Source organism: Rhincodon typus, chromosome 11, assembly GCF_021869965.1.
Source record: "Rhincodon typus isolate 14 chromosome 11, sRhiTyp1.1, whole genome shotgun sequence".
Classification (NCBI taxonomy): domain Eukaryota; kingdom Metazoa; phylum Chordata; class Chondrichthyes; order Orectolobiformes; family Rhincodontidae; genus Rhincodon; species Rhincodon typus.
The window spans coordinates 32,598,859-32,624,511 of NC_063342.1; the positions used below are offsets into that span (position 1 = coordinate 32,598,859).

Here is a 25,653-nt window from a genome sequence, read left to right on the forward strand (position 1 = left end):
AAGCTGTACAGGATAGGTGGATTGGCCATGCTAAATTGACTGTGGTCTCCAGGGGTTGTGTAAGTTAGGTGTATTAGCCATGGGAAATGCAGGGTTACAGGGAAAAGAGGGGAATGGGTCTGGGTGGGATGCTGCTCTTAGGGGTGGTGTGGATTTGTTGGGCCAAATGGCCTGTTTCCACGCTGTAGGGATTCTGTGATTCTAAGTTAGTCTGATTGGATTCCTAACTTTGTTTGAAGATTTCCAGGCGATCATTTAACAGTTTAAGTATAAAACAATTCAAGTTAACTGCACATCCTCCACAAACATGGGGAGTTTTGGAGAGGTAGTGTCAGATGCTCAAAACCACAATTAAGGCATACTGTCATAAGTTACCCACAGGGTTGGAACTAAGGATAGATTTTTGTGTTAATCTATTGTAATCCTTGCTAACACAATATTGATTAAGTATTAACAGAATTCAGGATGTCTTTTTGAGATTAATATCTATTTCATAGAAAAACATGTGATTCTGAGTAAGTCTTTCCATAGACACCTAGTGTTGGGTTTCTGTGGATAAGAGAAATGTGATGGATAGCTATTTGACTTTAAATCCGATAATCACTTCTGTTAGTAATATCTGGTCACTCAGGATGTAACTAGCATTCTAATGTTTGACCTATTTCTTTGATCTGGCTGTTCTGATGGGCAATATTTCAAAAGGCCAGTGCAAACACCAATGGTAAATCCACATAACAGAAACAAAAACAAATTGCTGGACAAGCTCGGCAGTCTTGCAGTATGGTGGAGAGAAATCAAAGTTAATGTTTCAGATTGAGTGAATCTTCCTCAGAACTGATGGTAGCTAGGAAATCTTTTTTTATGGAGAAGATATGGGGGAGGGAGTAAGGAGTAAACGATAGATGGAGGTAGAGCCCAAAGAGAGAGAAGAACAGTTGGACACAAAGTTGATAACGATCAGGCTAGGAATGAATAGCTATTAATGGGGATGTTAGTGGCTAACAATGGATTGTGTGTAATAGCAGACCATGTGATAATGAGGCCTGGTGTGCAGAGCTTGGTGTAAGGACATGGGAGAAGCTCAAGCCCTAAAGTTGTCAAACTCAGTATTGAGTCCAGAAGGCTGTAGAGTTCCCAAGTGGTAAATGAGGTGTTTTTCTTCCAGCTGAGCTTTGCTGGAGCACTGCAGCAAGTCTGAGTCGCACAACCAAATGGCTTAAAAAATGTGGAGCTTCAACCTGTTTAGATTTTTTTTATATTGAATAAATTAAATTACTAAAGTGAGCTTATGTGCTCATTTTCCTGGGTTTTTTCCACTATTTATTCTTGAACTTCTTTACAGATTAAGCCCTAGTCTTGCAGTCCATTTCTTATGGACTCACATCAGAATTTTTTTCCTCTTAGAAAGTGATACCACATGAACAACCATCAAATTTCAATAACGTGCAAGTCCTCATCAAAATATCTGTTTTTAGTTTTTACAATTGAACAAACTTGTTCTTTTGTGCTATGTTACATTTTGAAAACTAACAGTTGAACCGATTTCATTGACTTGTACCTGCAAATCTATTAATTTTGGGAGGAAAAGGTATTTTATTTGTAACAGAATTGAAAACTTTATTTTTCTAACATTTTATTATCAAATGATACTTGGGGTTAATGGGCTAAATTAATGAAGAAGGTTTACATAAGCCTGGCCTGTCCTATAGAATATTGAGGTGGGAAGTTTGATTTGTGCTAAAGGTACTATATAAAGTACAAGTTGTTTTTGAAGGAGTGGTTTGAAAGGATGATTCAGATGTTTAAATCATAAAATGATTCAGTATGGTAGATACAGAAAATATGTCCTCTGGTGGGAAAATCCAGAATGAAGATGTAATAAAAATGCGGTCAAACTATTCAAGAATGAAACTGGGAAACATTGCTTCATGTGAAAGGTAACAGAACAGTTTTCTCAAAAGGCCGTTGATGCTTAGTCAGTTAAAACTTCCAAGATTGGGATGAATACATTTTTAAGGGCATCAATTAACACGGCACAAAGGTGAAAAAATTAAGCTGAGGTGCAGACCAGCCAATGAATGGTAGAACAGCAGTTGAATGGCCCATTTCCTGTGATTAGACTGGCTTGAGCTGAATAACTTACACTGCCTTCCTCTACAACATGTGAGGTTATGCATGAGTTATCAGGTGGATTCAACTACTTTTTTTGAAATACTATTGCTGAGCGCATCTGTAACTGAAACCTTTGTGCTCGGTATGTTTGTGCACACTTCTCTTTTGGAAATTTAGAAATAAATTCAGTAAGAAAGATATTTCTATGTTTTTATAAATAGAGGGCTTTACCGACAACAGTTTAGCTTTTTATATCGTCAGATCATTTTCTTTCCCGAATTGTTACCCCTCCTACTCATCTTTCTACACAGTGTCATACTTACAGGTAAGCTCTGACTCCTGGCTACTACCATTATAAAGGCAACATATGGTGGATACTGTAAATTTGAAACAAAACTGACAAAATGCTGGAGAAACTCCAGTCTTGCAGCATCTGTAGAGTGGGAAACCAGTTAATGTTTCAAGTCTGTTATGACACCTCTTCAGAACTGAAGATCTTTTATTGTTTTTCTCACCATAGATGCTGCGACATCTGCTATAAGACTGTAAGGTATAGGAGAATGAGCCATTAGCCATTCATCCAATCAAGTCTGCTCTGCCATTCAATCATGGCCAATTTATTTCTCAAAGCCATTCTTCTGTCTTTTCTCTTATCCATTGATCCACATACTAATCAAGAACCTATCTATCTCTGTCATGAATATACTGACATAGCTGCACAGTCCTCTGTGGCAACAAGTTCCACGTATTCACCACCCTCTGGCTGAAGAAATTCCTCCTCATGTCAGTTCTAAAGGGTTGTCCCTTCACTCTGAGGCTGTGCCCTGGGGTCTTAGTCTCTCCTAGTGGAAATATCATCTTCACATCTTCTATATCCAGGCACCTCTGAATTCTGTAAGTTTCAATGTGCTCCCACCTCATTCTTTACTGAATATAGACCCAAAGTCCTCAACCACTCCTCATATTGACAAGTCCCTCATCCCTGTGATCATGCTTATAAGCCTTTTGCTGGACCTTCTTCAAGGTCAGCACATCCATCCTTAGATATGTGGCCTAAAACTGGTCACAGTATTCCAAATGTAGTCTGACCAAGGCCTTGTACAGCCTCGGCAGTATATCTCTGCTCTTGTATTCAAGATGAATGCTGAGTTTCTCCAGCATTTTGTTTACAAGCATTTCTTCCCAATTTTGCGAACTGTCTCCGTGTTTAGTTCATTCTGAAATGTTATAGTACTATATGTTGAAGGTTGAATCTAGTATATTTTTAATAAAGTATGACATTTTGTTGACGTTCATTATGCAACATTTTAAAGGACTGGAGAGGCCTTGTGGCAAGATGGCCAGGTCACTGCTTCCTGATGAGAAAATGTAGAACTTACCCAATAGTAACCACGTGTTTGACATACTGTGGAAGTTAGCTGAGCACAATACAGCTAGGAGTACAGCATAATGATTAAACTTGGTTAAAACATTATATAAAGGTATCTGACTGAACAATACTGTGATCTATCAATAGTTTATTGCTGATTAATGGAGCTCATGCCCTATATCCTTGCCAGTGTCTGTACAATCTGTCTATAATTTAAAGTTACTGCTTTAAAATTAATTTACTTTCAGAAACTTGCACACATTTCTCATTAGCAGCACCATAAATCTTAAAAAAAAAAGTTTAAAGTTGAAATATTGCATGTGATTGCGACTAAGTGAAATCAATTGGTATTGAAATCCTGTAATTAGGAAACTCATGCCCCAAACCATCTCATTAACTGTTTGCGTACATTGTTATTAAAGCTAAAGAGGCTCTGGTGTGTCTACTAGGCTATCTAGATGTTTTATTCACTCACGCACCAAACGTCAAGTTGGAAAGCACACACTCCCATTTCACTACTGGTTACTGATGAAAGCAGTTTCCCTAGAGATTTTAAGATCCTGTTTATGTCCAAGTGTCTTCATTTGAATCGCTGGTTGGTGTCAAATTTTAGTGCTGAGATTTTATTCATTTCAAATGACTGGGTGAAATTTTTATTGAGAAAAAGATATTTATCAGGTAGAGGCTGTTGTAAATATTATTGTCAGGCCTCTGTTGGGACTTGAACCCTGATTTTTGCAAGAATCCTCCTGAAACTGTTGTATGAGTGACTTTTTTTTTTACTCATGTTTCTGTTACATGAATTAATATTTCAGGATTAGATCCTTTTCAGCATTAGAAGAAATTACAGATGAGGAAACCTTTAAAACTGTAAGAAATTGTAATTGCACTAAGAACATAATTATAATTTATTTTGATCCAATGATTTCTATCGTTATGTCATGATGGCCACAGTGTGGCAGAAAACAACAGATGTACAAGCATGAGTTCTCCAGATAGTCAGTAAAGAAAAATGGTAAAAAGTTGGTATTGAGTACAAGAGTTGGCAGGTCATGTTACAGTTGTATAGGACTCTGGTTCGACCACATTTGGAATACTGCGTACAGTTCTGGTCGCCACATTACCAAAAGGATGTGGATGCTTTGGAGAGGGTGCAGAGGAGGTTTACCAGGATGCTGCCTGGTATGGAGGGCGCTAGCTATGAAGAGAGGTTGAGTAGATTAGGATTATTTACATTAGAAAGACGGAGGTTGAGGGGGGACCTGATTGAGGTCTACAAAATCATGAGAGGTATAGACAGGGTGGATAGCAAGAAGCTTTTTCCCCCAGAGTGGGGGACTCCATGTGTGGAAAGTTCTTTACGCAGAGGGTGGTGGGTGCCCGGAACGCATTGCCAGCGGAGGTGGTAGAGGCGGGCATGATAGTGTCTTTTAAGATGTATCTAGATAGATACATGAATGTGCAGGGAGCAGAGGGATACAGATCCTTGGAAAATAGGCGACAAGTTTAGATAGAGGATTTGGATCGGCGCAGGCTTGGAGGGCCAAAGGGCCTGCTCCCGTGCCATAATTTTCTTTGTTCTTTGTTCTAAAAACTCTTTATCTGATTAGATACAGAATTCATAAGATATGTGAATATATATCGCAGATACAAATTAATGAGTGTGTGGTATTGGCCAATGCAAAGACGTAGTTGCAAGATGACAGTTAGTACTTGAATATTCAAGAATATTTGACAGTTGCAGAAGAACAATAACTAAAGAGATTGGGTAGCACAGTTGGTTGAAGAGATCAGTACAGTGAGAAATGATTTTAGTTTGGAAGGTTGACAGTAGAGGCAGTTGGGTAGACATGAGGAAATATTAAAAGCAAGCAGTCGCCGGGTGTCATTTAAACCCTTAACAGCAGGTGCATTATAGAACAATGTAAATGGATAAATAATGGGAGCCTGCAAGCAAGTTCCTGCAATAATCTTAGTCAACTTTAAACATCAATTAGAAGAATCAAATTGGCAAAGTTCACCTGAAAGATGAGTTCATTGAGTCTAATTGGGGCAATTCCTTTAGAAAAATACTTTGAAGCCACCCAAAGAGCTTTTAGATCGGTAATGTATAATAAGGTGCCTCAATTCATGATCTCGTAGTAAAGGATCCTCTACATAAGACTGATCATGACATTGAGTTTTACATTCAGATTGAGGGTGAGAAATGTGGGAATGAAAGTAGTACCCTAAATATAAATAAAAGCAGTTCCTAGGGGTTGAAGTCAGAGTTAAAACAGAGGTTAAAACATAGGCTGGTAGAGAAGCAGTAGCCGATATTTAAGAGGAGGAACAGAGAGGGCTGAGGACCACAAGGCATGTTGTAAGTAACAGAAAAGAGCAGGTGTGGCGAGAACCCGATGGCACACAGTCTGCATTATCAGGAGGAGCAAGTGATGTGAAAACTGACCTAAGCAATTGGCATCACTGAGTGGAGCGAGAAAGGTAAGGATGAAGGATGGGCTGTCAGCATCAATGTGAGCAGGAGAGGTAAGAAAGAAGCAGACAAACCAGCAATGTAACTGTGTGGGACTCTGGAGCAGCAGCAAGTTTAAGAAGAGCAAATAGAGAAGTCCCAGAAACAAACAGACCAGAAATGTAGCTGCAAGGTAGGGAGTGAAATTCTTGCATCCAGGAGAACTACTTTAGCTAAGATGGCAGCCCAACAAGGGAGGGGGGCTGTTTTGAACTCAGTGGGGCGGATTTTCTGCTGATCAGACACTTGCTTTGTGAGTGTAGATCAAAGATTCACATGGGATCCCAACAAAATGCCCATCATGACTCCAAAGGAATGGGTGGCACAGTGGTTCAGTGGTGAGCACTACTGCCTCACAGCAGGTTCAGTAACAACTAAACTGACATCATATCTTACACGCATCCAAGACCCTTGATGACGCATCCTGAGCATTTTTTAACCCCAAAGATGTTATGAAACTTAAAAGGGTTCAGAAAAGATTTACAAGGATGTTTGCCGGGATTGGAGGGTTTGAGCTTTCGAGAGCTTTTGTGTAGGCTGGGGCTATTTTCCCTGGAGCGTCAGAGGCTGAGGGGTGACCTTATAGAGGTTTATAAAATCATGAGGGGCATGGATAGGGTGAACAACGAAGGTCTTTTCCCCAGATGAGGGGAGTTCAAAACTGCAGGGTATACATTTTAAGGTGAGAGGGGGAATGTTTAAAAAGGACCTTAGGGGCAACTTTTTCACGCAGAGGGTGGTGCGTGTATGGAGTGAGCTGCCAGAGGAAATGGTGGAGGCTGGTACAGTTGCAGCATTTTAAAAGGCATCTGGATGGGAGCATGAATAGGAAGTGTTTCGAGGGATATGGGACTAGATTAATTTAGGATGCCTGGTCAGCATGGGCGAGTTGGACCAAAAGGTCTGATTCATGTTGTATATCTCCATGACTCTGTAACTGGGACTAATGAGAACCTCCACTCAGCTGGCACACTACCTCCTGCCCATGTGGTGTTTTAGTACTGACGCTAACTGGTTACTTGAACCCTTACTCATTTGGTCCCAAAACCCCTCAGCATCCTAACATATTTTATTTTATGTACTTCAAAATTAGGCTACCACCTGCTCAAGCTTATCAGTAGGAGAGTATTTTCAAGATAATGAGCATAACTCTGTTAGATTTATCATCTTTAGAAATAATCCTACCAGATTGCCTTTCTCCACTACAATTTGCCTACTGTCGCAACAGGTCCATGGCAGATGCCATGTCCCTGGCCCTAAATTCATCCATGGAACATCTGAATAACAAGGACACCTATGTCAGACACCTATTTATTGACTTTAGCCTTCAACACCATAATTCCGACCAAACTCTGAGACCTAGGACTCTGCTCCCCTGTCTGCAACGGGATCCTTGACTTCCTGACTTACAGACGTCAGTCAATTAGCGTAGGTGACACCACTTCCTCCATGGTATTCCTCAATACCCCAAGAGCTGTGAACTCAGCACCTTAGTGTACTCTTTTTAGACTTGCAACTGTGCGGCCAAATTTAGCTCCAACTCCATTTACAAATTTGCTGATGACACTAGCATAGTAGATTGGATCTCAAACAATGATGAGACAGGGTACAGGAAAGAGACAGTGTCATGGCATGGTGTAAAGACAACCATCTCTCCCTCAATGCCAGCAAAATGAACGAGATGGTCATTGACTCCAGGAAGCAGAGTGGAGGTCGAGCCCTTGACTATATTAATGGTGCCGAGGTGGAAACTTTCGAGAGCTTCAAGTTTCGAGGAGTAAATATCACTGATCTGTCCTGGTCCATTCACATCAACACTACAGTCAAGAAAGCACACCAACGCCTCTACTTCCTCAAGGCTAAGGAAATTTGGCATGTCCACAATGACTCTTAGCAAATTTTGTGGATGTACCATAGAAAGCATCCTATCCAAATGCATCACATCTTGGTATGACAGTTGTTGTGCACAAGACTCTTAAGAAGTTAGAATTGTGAGCACAGCTCAGTCCATCATGCAAACCAGCTTTGCTTCTATTGACTCAGTCTATACTTAGCGCTGCCTCGGGAAAGCAGCTGACATAATAAACAACCCTTCCCACTCTGGTTATACTCTCATCCACCGTCTTCCAATTGGCAGCAAACCTGTACCAACAGATTCAAGAACAGCTTCTTCCCCTAATGTCAGAATTGATCTTACTCTGCACCTTCTCTATAGTCATAACGCACTATTCTGCATTCTGTTCTATTACCCTAAAGTATTTCCGTAAGATATGATTTGTCTGGATAGTGTGCAGAACAATCGTTTTTCACTGTACCTAGGTACACGTGACAATAATAAATAAAATCAAGATTCTGAACACTTTAAAAACCAGGAAAGGATGGCTAAAAATAATGAAGTTGGAATACTAAAGTAAGAGAAATTTAGCAGGAAGTATAACAAACAGTAAAAACTTGAAATATTTATAAAGGAGTTGTGACTGAAGTGTGTTAATCCCTTGGAGGATCAGACTGAGGAATTAATGAAAAATGAGATGACAGAGCATTTGAACAATGCTTTGTTATTAGTCTTCATAGCAGGAGACCTAAAAACCCATCTTAAATAGAATAGAAAATTGAGAGTCAAAAGGGAGAGAAGAGTTTAAAATAATAGTAATGGCGAAGGTAAATAAAGTACTAGGAAAACTGGAGACGAGAGACTGATAAGTCCCCTGGACTTGTTTGTTTGTATCCTTGGGGTCCTAAATAAGTGGCTGCAAAGATATTGGTTGTAATTTTCAGAATTTCCTAAATTCTGTGAACGACCTAACAGATTAGAAAGCTGCAAATGTAACACCACTGTTCAAGAAAGGAAGGAGACAAAAAGCAGGAAGTTATAGGCTAATCAGCCTAACATCCGAGATTGGGAAAATGCTGGAATCCATTATAGAGGAAGTAGAAGCAAGAAATTTAGCAAATTCAATTACAATCAGATGGAGTTAATAAGATTTTACAAAAAGGGAAATCGTTGACAAATTTATTAGAAATCTTGGAGGATTCAACAGGCTGAGTGGGTAAAGAGAAGGGACTAAGTCTATAAAGCCAAATTTACTATAATTTGTTATTTGAAGTTGAAATTATCACTAGGCAAACGTAGAGCTGGATCGTTCCTCAAAAATCTCAAAGCCCCTTACCCATCTTCTTCCTCCTCCCGCTATTCTTTCTTTCTCTGCTCACTCACATTCTGTGTCTCATGTGTGCCCTCTCCCTGCCACCAAACCCAGCCTATTCAAGCAAATCCCTGCTTGCCTACCATCCTGTTGCCTCTGAGGTTGCACCTGTAACTGTGCCCACCTACTTAATTGAAAAGGCTCCTGGCTTAGACATTTGCACAGTTTTTTGTTTGTCCACTCAGGGTTGGAAAAATTAACCCACTGAGCCTTGCACCCATTTTTTTAAAAAAATGCATTTATAAATTGCATGCTTGTACATTCTAACTTCATTTGGAATTTAGGAGCAAATGCAGATGCTGGCATCATACTGAAAATGAAGAATGCTGGAGATCACAGTGGGTAAGGCAACATCCATGGAGAGAAAGCAAGCTAATGTTTAGAGTCTGGATGACTCTTCAGAGCTGATGTGAAGTGTGGAGGGGGCATCATTTATGTAGTGAGGGGTTGTTGGGAGAGTGGAGTGCAGGAGGAGAAAGGACGTTGATAGTGTGGATTAAGTGATTGGAATGTGAGAAAGGAGCACCATTGTTATGCTAAACTTCCAGACTGGAAGGAGAACTAGGCCCCACTGGCATGAGGGAAAGTGAGAGAGGACATGGTGACAGAGAATATAACAAGTAAAGCTAAAAGAAAGGAAGGGGATGGGAGTGGGTTCACAGTTTGAAGATGTCAATCTCCATATGAAGTCCAGAAGGTGTAAAGTGCCTAGACTGAAGATGAGAGATAGTAGGAACTGCCGATGCTGGAGAATCTGAGATAACAAGGTGTAGAGCTGGATGAACACAGCAGGCCAAGCAGCATCAGAGGAGCAGGAAAGCTGACGTTTTGGGTCTGGACCCTTCAGAAAATGAAGATGAGATGTCATTTCTCCAGTTCGTGATGGGAATCACTGGAACACTCCAGCATGCCAAGGACAGACAAATGGGCAAGCGAGCAGGACGCTGTGTTAAAATAACCAGCTACGGGAAGGTCGGGGTCATGCTTGCTGACAGACCGGAGGGGTTCCGCAAAGTGGTCACCTGGTCTGCATTTGCTTTCTGCAATGTAGAGTAGGCCACATTGGATGCAGTACACGATTTACCTATCACCCATGCTTTCTGCCCTTGCCCCTTCTCATCACTCACAACAGCGTGATTGGGTCCCCCTTGTCCTCACTTTTCATTCCATCAGCCTCTGTATTCTAACGATCTTTCTCTGTCATTTCAGACAGCTCGAGCAGAACACCACCACCAAACACACATTCCCCTGACTTCCCCCATCTGCATTTTGCAGGGACTGGTCCTCTGGACATCCTAGTTCATTCCTCCATCAGCAACACCATCTCCCCCCACCCGTGGCTTCTCACAGCACCTTTCCTCGTAACTGCAGAATGTGCAACACCTGCCCTTTCACCACCTCCCTTGCTCACCGTCCAGAGGCCTAAACAGCCTTTCCAGGTGAAGCAGCATTTCACATATAGCTCCTTCAATTTTGTGTATTGTATTGTAGAAAGTTGTTACCAGTTAAATTCATGGGGTATGTTAGTGAGTTAAATAAATCTGAAGACTGCTTTGTACAGCTGTTCAGATTTCCAGTCAGGGTTTGATAGTGGATTTGTGCCTGAATTGGACTGAAGAACTGGCACAGACCTGATGCTCTTAATACCCAGTTTTGTGCTGTCATGTTCAACAACCTGACAGAGCCAGAGAACAAAATCGCCAATGGAATTCATTTCAACCCTTGCATAAATAGAAGCAATTTCATGCTTTCTGTATAAATTATACATGCAGTTTACATTGTCTCAGTAAAATGAAATGTCTTTTTCCTTTAATTTGTTTGCAATTAAGGATTTCTTTGTCATTGCAGTGATCAGAACTCTTTAAACTTCTCAAGTTATTGGATCCCATCAATAATCTTTGAATCAAGGTTATTGCCCCTGCCTGTCATGTCACCGAATTCTTCAATCTTCCACCTTAAGTCAGCAATATCGTCGCTCCAGTTTTAGCTTCAATTGATTTGTAAATAAAACGAAGAACTGCAGATGCTGAAGATTTTAAACAAAAGCAGAAATTGCTGGAGAAAGACAACAGGTCTGGCAGCATCTGTGGGAAGAAAGTGGACTTAATGGTTCAAATCCAGCGACTCTTCATCAGAACTGTTAGTGACTAGGAAAAACTTGTATTTTTGCTGAAGCCAAAGTAGTGGATGGGGCAGTGGGTTGGAAGGGAAGAAGTGAGTGGATAGACGGAGCCCAGAGAGATGAAAGGGGTAGGTAAACAAGTACTATGGATATCAGGCCAGGACAGGGGGAAAAACATGCTGAATAAGTGATAAGAGCTAAAAGTGACAAAATGGGTTGTTGAATGCAATCCATCAATAATGGGACTACGAGTAGATGAAAGTGGATGCCTGTGCTAAAAGCAACCCGTGTCGTAATGACTGCTTGTACTGTGCTATGCTTTTGAAAAGACAACAATGGATTTTATTACACAAGGTTGGAATCCAGCATACAGGTACAGCCTATTTCTAACATCTAGAATTAATGTGTGGAAAAATATGAACATTATATGAACGTTAGGGGATGAAATTTGGTAAGTCACATTGACAGAAGTGCAGCTGAGTGGAAGCTTGATGAAGAAATAGATTCTTTTTAAGGAGCAACTTAGAGGTGGGGAGAGTGGTATTGTGACAAGTATTCAGGGTGAGTATTGGCGTAACAACTGTGACTTCAGTTGCCTAATAGAAGCATGATGAAAATCAGGATCAGAATTGGATCAACTATGAACCAGACAACACAGTTTTCTAGGAGGTTACAGAGAAAGGGAGGTTGATTAGTTTGAACACTGATGACTACTTTAAAGCTAAGGCAATTTTTGGTTATGCTGGATGCTTGACATTCTGATAGTGGAAATTTTCAGGGCTGGGAAAATTTAATGTGTAAAAATCCCCTGCAAGGTGAGTTGAAGATAGGGTATTCAGAGAAGTCTTATCTTTCAGCCAACCCTGCATAAAATTTCTGTAGCTAGGTTAGCTGGATGGCGAGTTTGCATTGCAGTGATGGCAACAGTATGGGTTCAATTCCTGCACAAGCTGAGGTTACCATGAAGACCTGACCTTAGCATCTGCTCTCAAGTTAAACCACGACCAATTGTCCCTTTCTAATTTATTTTTATGTCTCCTCTAATGCAATTTTAATATTGTACTGTGAAGATGCAATTTAATGGATTTGAAACATAATTGAGTAACTAAGCCCAACATTGACTGACTGAAACTTCTCACTCTGTTGCTCGCTCTGTCGCTCCTTCTCCTGCTCGCTCGCTCGCTCTGTCGCTCCCTCTCCCGCTCGCTCGCTCGCTCTGTCACTCCCGCTCGCCCTCCTTACCCTGCCTTATGCTGTCTCTTTCCCCCCCTATCTATAGAATTTTTATAGATTCCCTCGAGTGAAGCAGGCCATTCAGCCTATTGAGTCCACACCAACCCTCCAAAGAGCAGTCCATCCAGACCAACCTTATAGCCCTGCATTTACTATAGGTAATCCACCTAACCTGCACATCTTTGCACTGTGGGAAGAAACTGGAGCACCCAGAGGAAACCCACTCAGACACTGGGACAATGTACAAAGGCCGAATAGATAGTCATCGAGTCACAGCATGGAAACTGACCCTTGGGTCAACCAGTCCATGCCAAACATAATCCCAAACTAAACTAGCCCTTTCTGCCTGCTCCTGGCCCATATTCCTCCAAACCTTTCCTATTTGTGTACTTATACAAATGTCTTTTAAATGTTGTAATTGTGCCCATATTCACCACTTCCTCAGGAAGATCATTACACATGCAAACCGCCCTCTTAAAAATTTGCCACTCATGTCTGTCTTTAAATCACCCTCCTCTCCCCTTTTAAAAATGTGCCCCCTCATCTCTCTCTCGCCTGTGCACGCCACTCACTCTCCAATAGGCTGTAGTTCAACAGGTTTATTTGAAAGTGCAAGCTATCAGAGTTCAGCTCTTTCCTCAGATGTGGTGTGACTGCGAGGGTATGAAACATAGAATTTATAAGCAGACAGGTAACAATCCTAAAACTGGCCACCTCTTACTGAATCTGTAATCAGTTAGGAAGGAGACTACTGATTAAATGGCAAAATCCAGATTCTTCTCAAGTCATTCTCCTGACATAATTAAAGGTTTCATCAATGTATACAAGAGGTGACATCTCTGGTCAGACAATGCATTTTAGGTGTGAGGCCTTGCTTAGAATCTGTCTATGTTTTAAATTGATTTCGGGTTTTTGTTGAGCAAAATAGAATGCATCTGGAACTACTCAAACATCTTGGATGAAATAATTTGTGTGTGTATGTGTGGGAGTGTGTGTGTATATATAGTGTGGGAACTGTGGGCGTTCTGGCTAAGTTTGCAGACGAAACAAAGATATGTGGAGGGACAGGTAGTATTGAGGAAGTGGTGAGGCTGCACAAGGATTTGGACAGGTTAGGAGAATGGGCAAAGAAGTGGCAGTTGGAGTACAATGTGGGAAAGTGTGAGGTCATGCACTTTGGTAAGAAGAATAGAAGCATGGACCATTTTCTAAATGGGGAGAAAATTCAGAAGTCTGAATTGCAAAGAGACTTGGGAGTTCTAGTCCAGGATTCTCTTGCAGGTTGAATCAGTAGTCAGGAAGGCAAATGCAATGTTGGCATTTATTTAGAGAGGACTTGAATATAAAAGGAGGGCTGTACTTCTGAGGCTTTATAAGGCTCTGGTCAGGCCACATTTGGAGTATTGTGTGCAGTTTTGGGCCCCATATCTAAGGAAGGATGTACTGGCCCTGGAGCAGGTTCAGAGGAGGTTCACAAGAATGGTCTCAGAAATGGAAAGCTTAACATATGAGGAATGTTTGAGGACTCTGGGACTATACTCATTGGAGTTTAGAAGGATGAGGGGAGATCTAATTGAAACTTTCAGAATACTGAATGGCCTGGACAGAGTGGATGTTGGGAAGATGCTTCCATTGGTAGGAGAGTCTCGGATCCGAGGGCACAGCCTTAGAGTGAAGGGAAGACCTTTTAAAACGGAGATAAGGAGAAACTTCTTCACCCAGAAAGTGGTGAATCTACGGAATTCACTGCCACAGAAGGCTGTGGAGGCCAGGTCATTGAGTACATTTAAGACTTGAGATAGATAGGTTCTTGATTATTAAGGGTTACGGGGAGAAAGCAGGAGAATGGGGTTTGAGGAACATATCAGCCATGATTGAATGGCGGAGCAGTCTCGATGGGCTGAATGACCTAATTTCTGTTGCTATGTCTTATCGGTTCACCTCTACCCATCATATCAGGCAATGGGACCCTGTGTGAAAACCTCTCTGGCTATGTTGAGGGCATCTTGAATCAGTGTACAAAGAACCCCAGCTTCTGTCATGACACCACAGATTTCCTGCAGAAACTCAGCACCCACAGACCAGTTGAACCAGAAACACTTCTCGTCATAATTGACATTTTGGCACTCTACGCCAGCATCCCCCACAACGACAGCATTGCTGCAACAGCGTCAGTACTTTGCCAACAACTGCTAATTTCCACACGCCATCCTGCAACTCATCTGCTTCATCCTCAACTGCAACATCTTCACCTTCCACAACTGGTTCTTCATTCAGACACACGGGACAGTCACGGGACCAAATTTGCACCCCAGAATGCCGACATTTTCAAGCACAAGTTTGAACAAGACTTTGCTACAGAGGACCTCCAACGAATGTTAAACACCAGATACATTGACGACATTTTTTTCCTTTGGTCTCATGGCGAGCAATCGCTGAAACAACTATATAGTGATATCAACAAGTTTCATCCCACCATCAGACTTAGCACAGACTACTCTTCAGAATCAGTCTCATTCTTGGACACGCACGTCCCCATCAAGGATGCGACACCTCGGTGCCTAATTCTACCACAAGCCCCCGGATAACCTCACGATGCTGCAGTCTTCCAGCTTCCACCCTAAATGTATTTTTTAAAAAAAGCCATCCTCTACAGACAAGCCCTATGCATACGTAAGACCTGCTCGGATGAGGGGGAACGTGACGGACACCTGAAGGTGTCGAAGGCTGCCCTCGTAAGAATAGGATACGATTGTCTTCTGAGGAGGTCACAATTGGCAAACATGAGATGCAACTGATAGGGTACCCTTCATCGTCCGGTGCTTCCCCGGAGCGGAGAAACTACAGTATGTTCTTTGCAGCTTTCAACACATTATCAACAACGATAAATACCGCACCACGATCTTCTCTACTCCTCCACTTCTCCCTTTCAAACAACTGCCAAACCTTAAACAGACCATTGTTCACAGCAAACTACCCAGCCTTCAGGACAACATAGAGCATAACACCACACAACCCTGCCATGGCAACTTCTGCATGACATGTCAGATCATCGACATGGATATCATTGTCACGTGGGAACACCACCCACCACATACACTGTGATCGATACTCGACCAGTGTTGTCTATGTCATACAATGCAGACAAGGATGCCCCAAGGCATGGTATATTGGTGAGACCATGCAGATGCGACAACAAAGGATGAATGGACACTGTGCAATGATCACTGGACAGAGGTGCTCCCTCCCAGTGGAAAAACACTTCAGGGGTCAAGGACATTCAGCCTCCCATCTTTGGGTAAACGCCCTCCAAGGTGGACTTCACGATACACAACGATGCAAAATCGCTGAGCAGAGACTGATGGCCAAGTTCCATAACCATGAGGATGACCTCAGTTGTGATTTTGGGTTCATGTGGCACTACAGGTGACCCCACCACCCTATATAATCCTGTGCAACAACATGCGCTCGCTTGCTCACACAGGTCTACTCTCATGCTCGCGCTTGCTTGCTCTCTCCCGCTTGGTCTCGTGTGCGCGCGCACAAACACAGACAAACGAATTATTTCGTCCAAGAAGCTAGTGTAGTTCCAGACATGTTCTGCTTTGCTCAAACAAACTGACTCCAGTTTAAAACGTAGACAAGTTCTAAGCAAGACCTCACACCTAAAATACATATGGATGATAGTATAAGGTAAGGGTGGAAGTTGGATAGACCTTAGGTTTAGGGTAAAAGTTCAGCACAACATCGTGGGCTGAAGGGCTTGTACCGTGCTGTACTGGTCTATGTTCTATGTTCTATGACCTGAGATGTCACGTCTTATATACATCTATTAAAACCTTTAATTATCTCAGGGCAATGACTTGAAAAGGATACTAGGTTTTGCATTTTAATCAGTAGTCTCCTTCCTAACTGATTAAAGATTCAACAAGAGCCAGCCAGTTTTAGGGTTGTTACTGTTCTGTTTATAAATTGTATCCATGTCAATGATCTGACATGTCTCTCTCTCTCTCACTACGCCTGGAGAAGGAGCTGAGCTCCGAAAGCTTGCATTTTCAAATAAACCTGTTGGATTATAACCTGATGTCATGTGGTTTTTGACCTTGTCCACCCCAGTCCAACACTGGCATCTACACATCATCTCTCCAATAGGAAAATGATTTGTGAAGTCTGTTGCATTAGTTTCATTTATCACAAAGGAATCATTGCCCCTCATGCGTACCTTTGTTCTGCAAGATACCACTTAACACTCTTTTGTAAGTAACTTGCATTAATCAAATCCATTTTTAAAAATAAAATTTGTAAGCAATTACCTCTAATTTGATGTTCATTGCATCTTTTATACGTAGACTTTGATAATGCATATCTTTGGGACGCTGGCTATAGAGGTTGCTCTAGCTAAACGCAAACTTGCCTAACTGCTACCCTCACATGTTCAAAAGGGATTTTTAGAGAGTGACTGATTCCAAGAATCTTGTAGGTTTGTTTTATACAATACTATCTCTCTCAATCTCAAGTAATAAAACATTTGAATATAATATTTAAATTGTTTCCTGTAAGTTTGTATTCATATAGCATCTCTTGTCTAAGAAATGGCACAATGAGCCTAAAATAGGATTGGTGCATTGTTAGGGCAGGGTGCTTCGTAATTCATCAAACCTTGGCCCATGAGCTTGCTTTGAGAATGCCAGAGATACTGACACTGGGTGCCTGAACAGAGCACAGCATGTAGATCAGAGTCTATTATACTCTATGTATTTGGTAATAATTGCAAATTTTTTTTTCTCCTTCTAGAAAGATGAAGTGTACCTCAACTTGGTGCTAGACTACGTTCCGGAAACTGTGTATAGAGTTGCCAGACATTATAGCCGAGCCAAGCAGACACTCCCAATGATTTATGTAAAAGTAAGGAACTTAATATGTATTTATTCATTTTCAACCAGTTTATTTTAATGTTGTTACTTGATGGTTTCATACCTTGTCTCATGATTTCTTTTATGTCTCTAATTGTGTTGGAAAAAATGGCAGGTGCATTTTGTTATGACCAGACCCCTGGTGAAGTTCAGTTTCAGATGGGATACCCCAAATTGTTAAGCTCATGAATGTGTGGGGATGAGCTGGCTCCTTTATTCAGTCACCCCCTGGGGTGGTTGCTACAAGGTTAATTTGAAAAGCATCCCTCCTTTGTTATTATCTTTCTCCCAGATCACGTGATCATCTTTTTTAAAAAGAGCCAATTTAACCAGGCTTCCTTGAGATAAGAAAAAATAGATTTGTTTATTATTCACACAAGTAGTACTAATGCAACATAGATTAGGAGTGAGGTGCGTTCAAAACAATAAGAGTACATGAAAGAATGGTTTTGTGATTACAGGCTGAGTTGTTTATGAAGAGTGGAAATGACGTTATCCCCACTTGTGTTTTTTTTGCAACGGAAGTGCCATACTGAAGAGTAATCTTCCTTTCTTTACCTGTGGTGCAAGTGTGTTTCCTAGGTGTTATCAAGCTGCAACTTTGAGAGCATGCTAGATGACACTAGTTCACAGCAGCTTAATGATAGCACACTGCCTTTTTCTTCTTTGAGTGGTATTGCTATTGTCTTGAAGATGGGGCAAACCTTCAGTAGAGCCCATGCAATCCCAAAAGCCTCGTGATTTCCCATTTTGTTGTGAGAATGGGAAACTGTGCTACTGGTTCTACATTTGCAGCTTTGGGCAGTACTCATCCTTGACTTGAACCTGAGCAAAATTGTTCTTTGAGATTCTAGACCAGCTGACTGTATTTTCTGGAAGAGGCCTCCATTTATTCTAAATGTGTCTCCCATGTATAACTACACACTAGGATGTCCTCTAGGTACACTGCACGTTAGATAAGCCTGTCACTATCTGGTTCATCAGCCACTGAAAGGTGACTTGAGCAATTGAATCCATATGGCATGACTTGACATTGGTACAACCCATCTGGAGTTAAATGTGCAGATTTCTTTTGTGTAGGCAGTCAAGGAAACCTGCCTGTACCACTTGAGTAAATTTAGCTTGGGTTATGTAAAGTCACCAATTTACTCAATAAAAAAAACGAAAGAACTGCAGGTGCTGTAAATCCAGAAACACAACAGAATTTGCTGGAAAAGCTCAGCAGGTCTGGCAGCATCAGTGAAGGAAAAAAATAGAGTTACCGTTTCGGGTCCGGTGACCCTTCCTCCAGTTCTGAGAAAGGGTCGTCGGACCCGAAACGGTAACTCTATTTTTCCTTCACAGCTGTTGCCAGACCTGCTGAGCTTTTCCAGCAATTTCTGTTTTGTCACCAACTTACTATCTATGCAATCTTCTAACCATGGCATTGAATAGGAGTTAGTTCTGGTCACTTTTTTTTCATAGTCAGTGCAAAGCCTTGTGGAGTCATGTGGCTTAGGCACAAGTTCAGCTGGTGAGTTGCAGTTACTGCTGCTAGGCTCTATATCATTTGGTGCACTGGCGTGTAGTTAACCTCTAACCTGGGCCAGCTTTTCTGGGGCTAGTCAACAGAGATGTTGTCTGACAGGAAAGACCTCTTCACACCCATATGAAGTGGATAGTGGTGCTGCCTAGCTTGTCTCTGAACAAACTGTTGAATGCCATGAGTTGCCTTGTTAAATCTGCATGTTGTTCTGCACCTAAATAGGTAAATGAGAAGTTTACAGGTATTTCTTTGTTGATTAGCCATATAGTCTTTATCTAGTTCATCCCAGCTGATCTCCTTGTCATCTAGGTTGGTAGCAACAGGACAGACCATTGTCTGCTTGTCCTTACACACTAAGACCACAGGAAATAGGAACAGGAGTAGGCTATTTGTAATATCTGGATGACTACCAGAATTGATGTTCTTTTGATAAGTGTAATTTTTATTTATAGCTGAGGCTATAGTTGATATTCTGCATCATGGGGGTTTGAAGGTGTGTTTTGTCAACTTAAATTGGGCTCTAATTTCAGTTGCTTTTCAGTTAAATGGTTGCTGCAGCCACGCAGAGTATATCAAATGAAGAAAATCTCTTCTTAAACTTCTTAGTTCCTGCTTTCAGCCTATGATTGTCAGTTAGTTTCCAGTTTATATTAATTTGCTTCATAGTAATTCCTCCAGTGCTGATGGCTTAAAAAGATAGACAATCAGATTCTCTGGGTCAGTCTTTCCAGAATGAATATAATATTCCACAAAGTGTAAAGTGAACCACATTGTGAGCAGTGAAAACGGTATACTAAATTGCAAAAATCATATCCAAATTGCTGCTTCAAATGGAATGTCTGTTTGGAGCTATGGATGGTGCAGGTGTTGTAACTCTGAAGGGTTATTGGCCTGAAATGTTAAACTTTTCTCTAGGGAAGCTGACTGATTTACTAATTACTTGCAGTATTCATAGCATTTTGCTGTTATTAATAATGTGCAGTCCTGAAAGAAATGAGTTTTGCAATTCAAAGCAAGTAGTTGCTTTTTTTTTTCAGTTTATCCACATATTTCCCATTAAACTTTTATTCTTAAATTAATCATCTAATAAGCTTTGGAGCTTACTCCTTGATGTTATGATTTTGAGGGAGACCGTTACCTTTTAAAACAACATTCAGCCTCCTTAATTATGAACTAAAAGAATTGCAACGCTAGTTTCCTCACTCCCTTCACAGTGGCATTTTGGATCTACCGGCACCAAATGGACTGTAACAATTCAAGAAGGCAGGTCGCCACCGCCAACTTTAGGGCACTTAAGAATGGGTAATAAACGTGACCCCTATATTCCATGAATGGATTTTTAAAAAAAAACCTCAAGGTCGTTTTCATATAAGCACCATCTCAAGTACCTCTTAAGGAGGTACAGGATATTTCAGGTGCAGAAACTCTACCAATGATGCCAAGCTGCTTTCCAACTTTTGGTGGCCTTATCTCTGCTCCCACATTCTCAGTCTGTGGCACCCCTCAAACATGTGAAATTTTGGATTCAGTCAGGCCACCTGTACACATGCAACTGAGAGATGCTGCTATGCACAGAGCTTAATGATATTGACCACATAATTCTTGCTTGTGGTTGTCTGTCACCAGTAACTGATGTTATTGGGCCCGTTATAGATGTACAAGAAGCTGTAGCCATCCTTACTTTTATATTCAGTTCCTCTTATCTTACAGGTTAGTATTCCATTAGCCTTCCGGATTATATGCTGTACCTGCTTACTAATTTATTATGACTCATGGGCTAGAATACCTAGTTCCCTCTGCCACTTGGAATTTTGCAGTTATTTGCTATTTAAATAATACGCTGCTTTCTATTCTTCCCACCAAAACAAACAACTTTGCATTTTCCTGCATTTTCCCACATATTCCATCTGTCAGATTTGTGCTCCGTCAGCTTGTCTATCATCTGTACCTTCCTTCTGTTGACTTCATCATGTACCTTCCTACCTGTCTGTGTGTCATCTGCAAATCTAGCTATCATGCCTTTGATCCACTCATCTAAGCTGTCGAGATAAATTGTAAAACCTTGAGGTCCCAATACACACCCCTGCTGGATTCAACTTATCACATCCCATTGATCTGAAAAAAGGCCATTTATGGCAGCACGGTAACTTTGGGGCCTCAGCTCCAGGGACTCTGGTTCAATCCCACCCTAGGCGACTGTCTGTATGGGGTTTGCACATTTTCCCTGTGTCTGCGTGGGTTTGTTCTGCGTGCTCCAGTTTCCTCCCACAGACCAAAGATGTGCAGGTTAGGTGGATTGGTCATGCTAAACTGCCTGTAGTGTCTGAGTGTGCAGGCTAGATGGATTAGCCATGGGGAGCGCAGGGTTACAGGGATTGGGGAGGGGATGTGGATCTGGGTGGGATGCTGTTTGGAGGGTCGATGTAGACTCGGTGGACTGAATGGTCTGCTTCCACACTGTGTAGGGATTCTGAGTCTGATTCTTCTGTGAGCCAGCCGTCGGGACTGGAAACTTATCAAACCACAGCTCCATTACTTTGCTCAACATCACTTTCCTAGTGATTCATAATTTCACCAAGTTCCCCTCTTCCTCCAGCCTTCTGATTTATGACTATTACTGGGATATTTTATGTATCTTTCATAGTGAAGACAAAAGCAAAATATCTATTCATTATATCTGTCATTTCTTTAGTATCACTCCATTCTCACTCTGGAGAATCGACACTCATCTTACTGTTTCCTTTTTAGATATCGATAGAAACTCTTACTATCTGTTTTTACATTAGTTAGTTTAGTTAACTTCTCCTCGTGGTCTAATTTGTTTGTCCTAACTAGTCTTTTAGCCATTCTCTGCCATTCTTATGATCTGACCTGCCATTTGTCTTTGCAAAGTTATATACGATTCCTTATGTTTGCTTTCCTTAATTCTTAGTTAACCTTTGGATGGTGGTTCTCCCCTTAATATTTTTCTTTATAGTAGGAATGCACTTATTCTGAGTATTCAGAAATATCCCTTTAAACGTCTATCACTTCTCTACTAATCTATCAGCTAGCCTAATATCCCAATTTGCTTCTGCATGCTCAGTCTTCATGCCCACATAGTTGCTTTTTTTTAAATTTAAAATAGTGTGGCCTTGGTACCACTCTTCTACCCTTTCAAACACGTGTAAATTTCAATCATGAGATTGTTAATCTCTTTACAGAAGTGTGATAAAGCTTGCTGTCTGGTGGTAGAACATGTAACTATCTTGAAAGCATTCTATGAACTCCTCATTTGAAGCTATTACCACCAATCTGATGTTTCCAGTTTATATGTAGATCAGAATCATCTGTAGTTATCATCGCTATTGCAAGTGCCCAATATTATTTCTTGCATGCATCTTCCTACTTTGCACTTACAGTTTGGAACCTGTATATCATGCCTACTAGTGACTTCTTTCCCATACAATTCCTTATCGCCACATTTAATGCCTTTTGGAAATCAAAGTACATCCACGGGTTCTCTTTTTCCTAGGTGCTTGTCACTCCTTCAAAGAAATCAAAAATTAATTAAACACAATTTCCCTTTCTCAAAACTGTTAACTGAGCCTGATCACTTTAGGATTTCTGTATCCTCCTATAATTTCCTTAATACTGGATTATAGAAACTTCTGAAACAGATATTGGGGTAAACTGGCTAGTAGTTTTGCTGATTATTCTTTCTTCTTTCTTGAGTAAAGGTGTTTCAACAGCTATTTTCCAATCTCGTAGAACCCTTCCAGAATCTAATGAGTTTAGTTTTAGAAGATTACAATGAATGCTTCTAATATCTCTGCAGCACTTCATTTCAAGTCCTAGAATGCAGGTGATCAGATCAGAAAGATCTCGACAACCTTTTTAGTTTGAATAGTTTTCCCAGTATCTTCTTCCCTGGTGTTGGTTGTTTCAAGTTCTCCCCTCCCTTTTGACCTTAGATTTACAGATATCTTTGGAAAGTCTTTTGCAGTGTAGACACAAAATAAATGTTCAGCACTTCTCCCATTTACTTTTTATCTGATTCAGTGCCCCGAATGTGCTCTGTTTTTTTTTTGTTTTCATTCTATCATTCTATCACACAAAGGCCAGTATTTGCTGTCCATCCCTAATTACGCTTGGACTGACTGGCTTACTAGGCTATTTCATAAGGCTGATGAGAGTCAACCACATCTGTGTATCGGTCAGACCGGGTAAGGATGGTACACCACCTTTCAGATTAATGTTACAACAGATTTATTTGTCAAATTTAAATTCGACCAGTGGCTATGTTGGATTTTGATCCCATGTCCCCAGAGCAGAAGTCTGGGCCTCTGTCTTTCATGTCCAGTAACATTAGCAGTATGCCACCATCTCTAGTTCTCGTTGAGCATTGGAATTCTCTCTCACTCTGAATGATGTGAAATCTTTCTTTTGAATGCTAGCTGATATGACTGTTATATTACAATAGATGAGTTAATTTGTAACATTTGATGTATGTGACTGTTTAAGATTAAGCAATTTTTATCATCAAGTGTTTGTACTATTTCTGTCAAAAGGCTGTAAATTACCTGTGCTTAATTTGTTGGCATTGTACTTGTCCCAGCCTTCTCAACTCATGATATCTATAATCTGCTTGGAAATCAACACTATTACACGGAGAGGGGTGGTCTTTCAAGAATGACGCTCATTGTTTCTGCATGCAAGATAAGAGAATTACTTGACTGTAATTATACAATTGGATTCTATCTTGATTCAACATTTCTACGAGTAGAAATTACTTAAATCTAGGATCAGAATGGCCTGATCCATCTGATTCTTCTTTTCTTTCAGTTCAGTTGTACACGTAGATCCTTGTAGTAAACTGGGACTCGGATTGTAATGCTATGTGGTTACTTAAAATACCTAGAGATAGTAGGAACTGCAGATGCTGGAGAATCTGAGATTACATGGTGTACAGCTTTATACCTCTAGGCTTTTACACCTCCAGCTCTACACCTTGTTATCTCACTTAAAATACCTATTTGGGCTGCTTTTTATATTTTAGCCAGAGAAATGTTTTAATGAGTAATAGTGGTAACTTAACACTTAACAAACATACATTTGGCTTTATTCCGAGAAATGTGGTCCTTTAAATGTATTAGATTACGCTAGTTCAGAAACCTGTAGAAGAAGTTGAATGTATCCATGCTTTGAAAGAGGATGGTTTATTGACCATGTTATTTCAGTCTTGTGACAATGGAAGTCTGAGAGTTGTACACATGGAGTTGTAAGGAAGTTGATTTGAGAATTCTTTAGGAGGTTTAAGATTTTTCAGTAAAGGTTGGAAGCTTGATCTCCAGTACCTACTAGCGATTTTTCTAGTGTGTCTAAATGAGTAATAACAGTTTTTTGTCTAAAGACAGAATTAAACTACTTTCAGATACTCAACTATGGAAGTACTCAGTGGTGATCTGAAATTGGGCCCTTTTTCCTAAACCAAGTGTATATAGACTAAATAATCTGCCTAAATCTGCTAGTTAGGATTGGAAACTCAATTAAATAATATGTCTTGAGACAGAGTCCTTCTCGGCTGAAGCAGTCTAGCATAGCTCAGGAATCCATGCAGCCAGCAGTGAAGAGGATCTGTGTTGAACTCATACTGTTTTCCCAATAAATCCATAAAATGCAATAAGCCCATTTCAGACATTTATTGCATAGCTGAAGATGATGCTACATACAGGATTTAGAGGTCCTGAAGCTACTTTCACAGGTACTGAGAGAAGGTAAATATGCAAGATGGGTGAGGATGGAAAGGGTTACAGGAATGTGAGGGATTGGAGGTCAAGAAGATAGGGGAGAAGGAAGCAGGGTGGCAGCAAGATGGAGGCATTCTTTATTTTTTTTCCTGAAGAATTATTAAACTAAGTTAGTTGGAACCCGCTGGAATTTCCAGCTCATACTCCAAGTTGAGCTCTAAATGCCAGATAATTGCCCATCTTTCAACTTTCAGGGCAATTCCTGTGGAGTCAATTGCTTGAAATTTCTGCATAGACCCAATGTGCAGTTCTTATCTGTGCTACTGCAATGACTGTCTTCCAGTTGGAGAATCTGGCCACATTGTTCTTATCATTGCTTTAGCTGAAATCGTCTAACTGCTCAGTGCAAACCAAGAATTGAACCTGGAACTTGATCTCAAATTCTACTCACTGTTAACCATGTTGTGATATGTTATAATACAATATTATGTAATTCATGGAATGAATGAATTTCAAACATTTATTATCTAGCTTAAGGTGATATCAGTATGACATGCAAAGCATTGCACAAGATGAGGCTTTGTAGAAGCATGCAGTTTCAGGTTTTCAAAATCCACTTTGGCACTAAATGAACATTTCAGTTGTTTAACTTAACTTTTGTGTCTCAAAATACATCATGTGCAGTGAATAAATTCTAAGTCCAATGACTCTTCTGTAGGCATGCTAAGCAGCTAATTTATCTACAGCTGAGTTGGATTACCAGATAATTTTGAGTTTTTTTAAGACCAGTTAACTAGGGCAATTGATCTACACTCTATTAGTCTTGATGGCATCTACGGGGATCATCTAATTCCAGGTTGAATCTCAGTTTGTGTACAAAACTGTAGTTTAATTTGACAAATTTATTAAATGCAATTCATGAGAGCATG

General features: G+C 40.7%; 1 protein-coding gene across 1 annotated transcript in view; it reads left to right on the forward strand.

Annotated features, from left to right (window-relative positions):
- gsk3ba (glycogen synthase kinase 3 beta, genome duplicate a) overlaps positions 1–25,653 on the forward strand; it is an 80,579-nt gene that overhangs the window by 3,394 nt on the left and 51,532 nt on the right. Inside the window, exon 4 of the mRNA XM_048603085.1 lies at positions 17,352–17,462. Within this exon, the coding sequence (XP_048459042.1) occupies positions 17,352–17,462 (111 nt within the window). The remainder of the gene's footprint in view (positions 1–17,351; positions 17,463–25,653) is intronic.